Below are 8,483 nucleotides of genomic sequence, written 5' to 3' on the forward strand. Positions count from 1 at the left end.
GCGCACACACACACACACACACACACACACACACACACACACACACACACAATAGCTGAAGCTTCAGAACTGGGACAGTTCCTTGTCTTGCGTGGACTACGTATAGCTAGCTTTCTTTTGATACTGTGGCCATCTCTCCCTTTGTCCTTGGGATGGGCAGAAGGCCCTGCCTAGTGCAGGTGGAGAACATTGATTTGTGGGCAGATGGCTTTGGAAGGTTTTGACAGAGATCAGCTTTAGAAATCACAGAAGTTTGGCCTTTCCAGATTCTAGCTAAGCAAGGCACTACCCTTGTTCATAATGTTGATTTCTTGGAGTCTCCCCCCGCCCCCCTTATATTTGACTGCCTTCTCAACAGGGACCTTCAGGTCTAAAGCCATTCCCCTGTGCCCAAGACAGAGAGGCTTCACGCCACTCAGACCAGAGAGGCCAGCACCAGTTCTGGGTACCCCATGCAGAGCCTCAAGCTGAGTCTCCCCATTTTCACTACCTATAGGTAGAGGAAACCCATGCAGGTCACCAGTGAATACCCTTTGGAAATGAGTACACCACCATCACTGTGTCCAAAGTGATATCAATGGGAGACCTAGGTTGTTTGGTCAGCTCCTACCCTCTTCCAGGGGGTAGACTTAGCTATCTTGGGCACAGGCAGAGCAGATACCCACCCACAACACAGATATTGGTGTACCTGGCCACCTGTGGCATTAGTGCTCTGTTTTTAAGATCTAAAATTTTTTTATTTCTTAATAGGCCCACATGTATGAGGCACAGACTGAAGCTCTGATGGGTGCCAACATTGGGAGGTGATCAAATCAGTATTTGCAGCCCCTTCCACATCTGTCATTTCAATGTTAGGCATCTTTAGACTCTTCTATTTAGTTGCTGTGAGATGTTACCCTCACTGTATTGTTGTATTATTGAACCCCAACATAAATTCCACTCTCTTGGTTTGGTATTATTTTCCTGGAAAGCTAAAGACAACAGCCAAATACAACATTAAAAATATCTCATTGGAGTCTGAAGAGATGATGTGGTAGTTTAAACGTAATTGGGCCCTATAAGCTCATAGGGAGTGGCACTGTTGGGAGGTATGGCTTTGTTAGAGTAGGTATGGCCTTGTTGGAGGAAGTGTGTCACTATGGGGGTGGGCTTTGAGGTCTCCTATGCTCAAGTTACGCTCAGTGTAGACTCAGTTCGCTTCCTGTTGCCTGTGGGTCAAGGTGTAGAACTCTCAGATCTCCATCACCATGTCTGCTGCACACCACCATGTCATGCCATGAAGATAATGGACTAAACTTCTGAAACTGTAAGCCACCCCCCATTAAATGTTTTCCTTTTATAAGAGCTGCTGTGGTCATGTTGTCTTCACAGTAATAAAAACCCTAAGACAGATGGCTTGGTGCTTAAGAGCACTTACTGCTTTTACAGAGGACCAGAGTTTCATTCCCACATCAGGCAGCTTACAACCGCCTATAACTTCAGCAATCTAATACTTCCGGTCTCCAAGGGCGCTGCACTCAAGTACACACACACACACACACACACACACACACACACACACGCACGCACACACACATATACACACAAAAAAGATTTCATTGAACACAATAAACAATACATTTTAAATGATGGAATAATGTCTGGTGATATACCTACATTGCTTCTGTGGTCTCCTGAAATTAAATTACACATATAAAAGCATTCTGATGATTTGTATCGGAAATGTTTTCAGAAAGTTCATGTCTTGAAGCTGTGTCCCTTAATGCAAAGCTAAGGTGGGACAGTCATGGTACGTGAGTTCACTTATGGGAGGTGAGCTCAGTCATGGAAAGTGGCACATAGGAGGTAAGCCCACCATCCCAAGAGAAGGCTCTTAGGAGGGACTGGTTCAAGAGGGTGTTGCCCTCATTGATGGATCATAAATGGAAAAGGGCTAACCTTATCCCCATATTCATAAAGTACTTCTTCCAGGGCTCAACCAGGTGCTCTGCTCTCTTACAGGCAGAAGGAAAGGCAGAAGCCAGTCCGTCCAGGCACACTCAGCAATAAGCCAGAGGCCACCTACTCTGAGCTCCTCGGGTCCCATCCTAGAGAGCCACCAAGCCTTCCTTCAGACATCCACCTCTGTGCACGAGCTAGCCCAGAGACCCTCAGGGAGCCGGCTCTCCTTGCACACCTCGGCTGCATCCCTGCACTCCCAGCCACCTCCCGTCACCACCACAGGCCATCTGAGTGTCCGAGAACGGGCCGAGGCACTCATTCGGTCTAGCCTGGGCTCTTCAACCAGCTCCACTCTCAGCTTCCTCTTTGGCAAGAGGAGCTTCTCCAGTGCACTTGTCATATCTGGACTCTCCGCTGCAGAGGGGGGCAACACCAGCGACACCCAGTCATCCAGCAGTGTCAACATTGTGATGGGCCCTTCTGCTAGGGCCGCTGGCCATGCTACTCGGGTAAGGACTGCTCCAGGATGGGCAGAAGGGCATCAGAGGGCCTGGGGCTCCCACCCACCTGTCAAATACTTTTGCCTTCTTCCAGGGTAGGTTGCTCTACAGCAAACAAAAGAGCATTCCCCAGCCTTTGGGTCACAAGCCCCACGGGTGTTAGTAGGGTACCCCAATGTAATTATTTCCGTAAGCCAGAAGCCCAGAAATGGGAGGAGCCTCCCTTCACTCAGTCTACGGAGGCAGGATTCCTTCCTTCCCAATTGTGCCACTCAGGCCTGAGGGAGAAGAAAGGGCAAGGGTAGACACTGGAGTTAATTGTTGTGGGCTCCCAGTTTTCAAGATGACCAACCACTTCCAAGTGGTTCCATCCCAGAAACAGAGTTTTAAGAGAGTCTATCAAATCAGATGCTACTGGCTCAGAATTCATGCTGCTGACATTAGATGACTAGCTGGGATTCATACATGAGAAAGAAAGAGACTGACAGAACTCAGGAATTCTCTTATGTCCTGTGTTAGGAAAGAAAAAAAAATGAGTTAAGGTAAGGCTCGGGCAGATTCATGTTTCCCGGCCAAAGAAAGAATACTGGCGACTCCAGGAGCAAAACCACCATTTAATCTCTTTTTGTTTTCTCCTTCAATGAAAGGACACAAACTGTCCTTCTTTTCTCTTCCCATCTGTCTAAAACTTACTCTACAGGAGTACTTTGAGGGTTCTGGCAAATTTTCCTTTTCTGTCTCTAGCAAGGATGATAGGTCTTTAGGGCTCCGAGCATCCAGAATCCAAAGGCTCTTGTGTAACTGCTGGGTTAAACCTGCAGGGGCAGCATCAGTACCAGGGCTGGGTGGGTGGAGAGGGTCAACCAGAGCTTGCAGGGTGGCAGGCAGGAAAACATGGGGCCGCTCCCTTGGGCTCCCTTTGGATTTGGGGCATGCCCAGCTCTCCTGAGCAAAGTCCCCCATTCAGAGGTCATGTAGACATGCAGCTTGGTGGCACATCTTAATCTCAGAGGCTGCCCATCAGTCCTGTCCAGTTTAAGAGCCCACCTTCAAGGCAGGCAGCCACCCCAGCCTCAGTTCCTATGATATCGGGGTGATGGGTGAGGTGACTCGGGCCACTCAGGCAGTGAGCATAGGCTGAACTGTCTCTGCTTCTCTCCTTTTTGAAGCACTTCTCTGAGCCATGTGAGCCCACTGATACCCCAGAGCAAGGGCTTCAAGATCGCCGACTGGCAGAGGCTGTGGCAGAGAACCTGGGGGTGCTGTGCCGGAGAGCGAGCCAGGAGGACATGGGCCTGGATGACACAGCTTCCCAGCAGAGTGCCTCCGATGAGCAATAGTGGGACACATGTCTGGGGACTCTCTCCCTGCTCCAGAACGACATGGTTCTTCCTGGGGGGAAAGGAGAGCTATTCTAGAAAACACTAACTTTATCTCAGGTTCTTGAAAACTCTCACATAGTGGGGGTCAGGAGATGACATTGCACCTCCTCCCTCAAGCACTGCACAAGAGTTGGACACGTCTCACAAAAGCCATGTTATATCTTAAAACAATTAGAGTGAGTAGAGCCCGTGACTGGCTCCTTCCTGCCCTGGCAACATTAGAACAGCTGCATGCTAAATTACTGGCATTTTACACATTATTGTCACCATGAGAGAGCACTGAGTCACAGCTCCTGAGGCCATCAGGCCACAGGCATTCAGGTTAAGCCCAACTAGAAAGAGCCTCATTCTTTTATTACTTTGCACAGCTGCAAGTGCAAGTCACTAGCAACAGCCTGATGGCGCATTGGTCCAGGATGAGAGTTTAGAGGTGGTAGGCTCCTCCCTCAAGTCCTGGGCCACCCAGGACCCCTGCGTGCTTCCCAGGAATGCATACTCTGTCTTCCAAGCTGAGCAAGCTCTACTGTATCTGAGCATATTTGCACACACCTTTGTTGTAGGGATTAAAATGTTTACAGTTATGGCTGTGTCTGTGTACCATCCTTCCTAAACACGTCTCCTTTACTCTGAGAAAGACCTTTGTGGGAGGGACGCAAATCCCATCTCAGATACTCCTAAAGGCAGAGCAGAGGCACAACCTCCTGCTAGGAAGACAAGGGCGCCACTCATCTGCTTCACTTTGACAGCCTTCTGGAATGGCAGTGGGAAAAAGAAAGATGTGCTTGGCTTAGGCAAAGTCTCCAAAAGCATCTAAGATTGGAAAATGGGAGCTGCAGAGGATGGATACAGCAGTCCCTCACCACTGGGAAAGGAGGTGGTAATGGTCTCCGTGTGTGTGTGTGTGTGTGTGTGTGTGTGTGTGTGTGTGTACAAGTGCACATCATCCCTCAGGGGCTTCCCACCTTGGTCTTTGAGGCAGAGCCTTTTGCTGTCCTGGAGCTTGCAGGTCAGGCCGAGGTGGCCTGTGAGCTCCAGTCACCCCAGTGTGTCCTCTGCAGTGCTGGATTACAAGTGTGTGCCACCACATCTGTTCCTTTCCTTGTGTGGGTGCTGAGACCAAACTCAAGATCTCATGCTTTCCAGGCAGGCACTCTACTGAGCCTTCTCTCCAGCATCTCCTTTCTATTTGTGCAGAATTAGCAATGGCCAAACAATGCACCATCTCAGGGTGCAGATTGAGAGCAGAGGCTGCTCTGACCTCCACATGCGCACTGAGCCATGTCAGCACCCATGCTGACACCAGCAAGCATGAGTACATACATAGACATGAAAAAGAATTAGCAATTAACAGCAGTAGGTGGGGTCTGTCAACAGAGACAGGGCATCTCTCTAGAATCCCTAGAAACAATATTTCTGGGTTCCACGCAGCTGTGGATCTGAGAAGCTGGTGTGACGTGCTGTTCGCAGGTTGACTAAATCAAACTTGGCTGGCCTCTCCTGAAACTCCTTTGGGCCACTTGCCACCATTCACGACTAAGTGGCTAGCTCTGAGGTGGGGGTGCAGCCCCTGCTTGACGTCAGTGAGAAAAGACATGTGCCTAGTAGCAACCATCTGGGAGCATAACTGGCTGCCACTTGGCATCCACAAAAGGGAAGCTCTCTAAGGGGCTGTGCCAGCTGGTAAGGAAAGAACAAACGTAATAGGTGAGCACCAGGCCCACCATCTAGACAGGCCCATGGACTGTGTCCTGTACAGCCTCCAGCCCATGGAGGAACACGGGCACTCGGTGAACAAGCTGAGAAGTGGACTTGCACATCAACCCCACCAAGGAAAGACTCCTTGGAGCTGTCCAATACTACTAAGACCATGACCCTAGCTTTTTGTTTATTGTGTAATTTGGATGGGGCAGGGAGAGAGGGTCTCATGTAGCCCAGGCAGACCTCAGACTTGCTAGGTAGCCAAGGATGACCATTAACTTCTGGTTGTGCCTCCTCCCCCTCCTGATTGCTGGGATTGCAGGTGTGCACCACCACGCCTCGTTTATGTGGTGCTGGGGATGGAGCCCAAGGCTTCCTACATGCTAGGTAAGCTTCTGTCCACTGTGTTACATCTCTGGTCTTTTTTTTTATATTGAAAATAAATTTTTTAAGTTACATATCTTGATTATGGTTTCCCCTCCCTCTATTCCTCCAAGTTTCTCTCTACCTCCCCTCTCATCCAGATCCATTCCCTTTCTATCTCTCATTAGAAAACAAACAGGTTTCTAAGGGATAATAAAATAAAATAAGACAAAACAAAAACTAACACATCGAAATTATACAAAACAGAAGGAAAGAGCCCAAGAGAAGGCACAAGAATCAGAGACCCACTCGTTCACACACTCAGGAGTCCCATAAAAACACTAAACTGGAAGTCGTAATATATAGGTAGAGGACAGGTGCAGACCCGGACAGTCCCTGTGCATGCGGCTTTTCAATCTGTGAGTTCATACGAGTTTTGATCACGTTGATTTAGAGGGCCTTGTTTTCTTGGTGTCCTCCACCCCCTCTGGGTCTTACACTCTTTCTGCTTCCTCTTCTGCAGGGTTTACTGAGCCCTGAGGGGAGGGATTTGTACATATTTGGTTTTAATTATAAAGCTTTTATGTATGACATGTTACCCCGGTCCTCCCAGTAGGCAGTCCTGCAACCCAGAGCCTTCCTCATTCTGGTGGTGGTACAAGAGGCAGGCCTCCATGGCACTTCCTGCCAGGGTGGCTCAAATGTTCTGCTGGCATCTGTCTAAATGCATTTGATAACATACAAGAGCATTTCCCTTCTAAAGATAATGCAACAACTGCAGCACTTGGCTTTGTGTATATCATGGCTAATTCGGCACCAACTCTAAATCCTGCCGTATGTGGTAGTGTTCACGTCTGGCACACACTTGTCTAAAAGCAGTGGCTGCTCCAGTGGGGGTCTCTGCCTCTGAAATGTATGGCACAGTCTGTTTACACAGCCACTTCCCACTCAGTGTCATTCTGTCTCAAGGCCGTGTCACAGCATGAACAGGTGGCACATCCAGGTCAACCCCCTCCTCTATGAACACCAGTCTTGATGGGAAGAGGACAGGGTCACCTCACTGTTACCAGAACCTTCCATGAATTTGCAGTTTTCCTGGAAGCCTCTCCATCCACCAGGAGATCCTGGGAGGGTCTCTATTATTTATTTAAAAGCCATGTTGCCTCCACACGTGAGCTTACCTTCATTCAGAGACAAGAAAGAAATGATTGTCAGACCACTGGGTGTGAAGAGGCTGGTGGTATGACCTGCTAAGTGGGAGGCAGCAAGGGCAGCGTCAGTCTGTCTCCAGCTGGTTCTCCATCATCCTGTCGTCCATGTTATTCTGGCTAGAATGCATGTGAGCAATGCGCACGTCAATGTGCCCTTTCAACATGAACTCCTCAAGTCAGGACCCACATCCAGCTCCATTAGAGACCCCAATGCCCCTGCATCAACGTTCCTTAGAGATCTAGGATTTGCATCTGAAATCTGTGTACCTGCTCCCTGACCCTGACCCTCAGCTGCCAGAGTTGTAGTCACTACAGGACGTGTCAGTTTGCACAATTAATTACAAATCAGTGTGAGGGTGAGGTCTAGGGCACACAATTCATAAGATGACAGAGCCTGGATGAAGGCACACAAGGGAGCACATTACTAAGCAGATGCTCTGACGCCACTCAGACTGGGTCCGAGTCTCCCATCTCCCGTATCTGTGGTATTCTAAGACTGTTTTTGAGACAATGCTTCCCTGTGTAGCCCAGGTTGACCTGGAACTCACTATCCTCCTACATCTGCTTCCCAAGTGCTTTGATTACAGGTGCATGCCACCAGAGGGACCAAGTAAGATGCCAACAGGAGGTCCCCTTTGGCCCAGCAGGAGCACACTGTATGGCCTCCACTGCCACCATTTCTCCTACCTGCTTCCTTCATCTAGGTTCAAAGGGCTGAGGAGGGCTCCCTGACAAGGCCAGCCTGTGTAGCAGCTTTGGACTGGGGACATTCAGGTCCTGGGTGGCCAGGTTCACTGATGCTATGGCCCAAACCTATGCTATGTCCCATCTGCCCTGGTACCCATTTATGGTATCACAGCCAGCCTGTCCAAGGCCATGAGCTCCATACTTGGCCTCCTTGAAGAACCTAATGGGGCATAGATGGTGGAGGGAGGCACCTAATTCTCCTACTGGACAGGTAGGCCTTTCCAAGGCTCAGTTCCTGATCTAGAAGGCATTCTTGCAGTGGTCCCTCCGGGACCTGCTTTGAAAGAGCAGGCCAAGTTTTGAAAACTACCCTGGATGGAAGATCAACATGAGATCCTGCCCCAGCCACAGGCTCTTGAGTAGAGTGCTTACTGCACTATCCACTGGGTCCTAGTGCCCAGCTCACAGGCACCCCCACTAACACAGGCCCATATATGTCCATGGTCCCAGTAAGGGACCCATGGTACTCACATCAGTGTGTGTTGTCATTAATGCTGTTGTTAAAAAAATGTCTAAATGACTAAAGTTCCAGTGCCGTCAGCCTCTGGCCTTTTATGGACCCAGCAGCTTCCATAGTTGATTCTCTTTTCTTAGAGCCCAGTGTGGGCTGAGCCCCCGCCTGTCCCCTCACTCCTCACAGA

The 8,483-nt window shown here is 49.5% G+C and overlaps 1 protein-coding gene across 1 annotated transcript in view; it reads left to right on the forward strand.

Annotated features, from left to right (window-relative positions):
• The window catches only part of Pcnx2 (pecanex 2), a 165,562-nt gene extending 161,158 nt beyond the window's left edge, over positions 1 to 4,404 (forward strand). The window contains exons 33-34 of the mRNA XM_052728899.1: positions 2,002 to 2,450; positions 3,611 to 4,404. Of these exons, the coding sequence (XP_052584859.1) occupies positions 2,002 to 2,450; positions 3,611 to 3,781 (620 nt within the window). The 3' untranslated portion in view covers positions 3,782 to 4,404. The remainder of the gene's footprint in view (positions 1 to 2,001; positions 2,451 to 3,610) is intronic.
• The last annotated feature ends 4,079 nt before the right edge of the window (positions 4,405 to 8,483 follow it).

Source organism: Peromyscus californicus, unplaced genomic scaffold (genome assembly GCF_007827085.1).
Source record: "Peromyscus californicus insignis strain IS unplaced genomic scaffold, ASM782708v3 Scaffold_8__1_contigs__length_139910024, whole genome shotgun sequence".
Taxonomy (NCBI): Eukaryota; Metazoa; Chordata; class Mammalia; order Rodentia; family Cricetidae; genus Peromyscus; species Peromyscus californicus.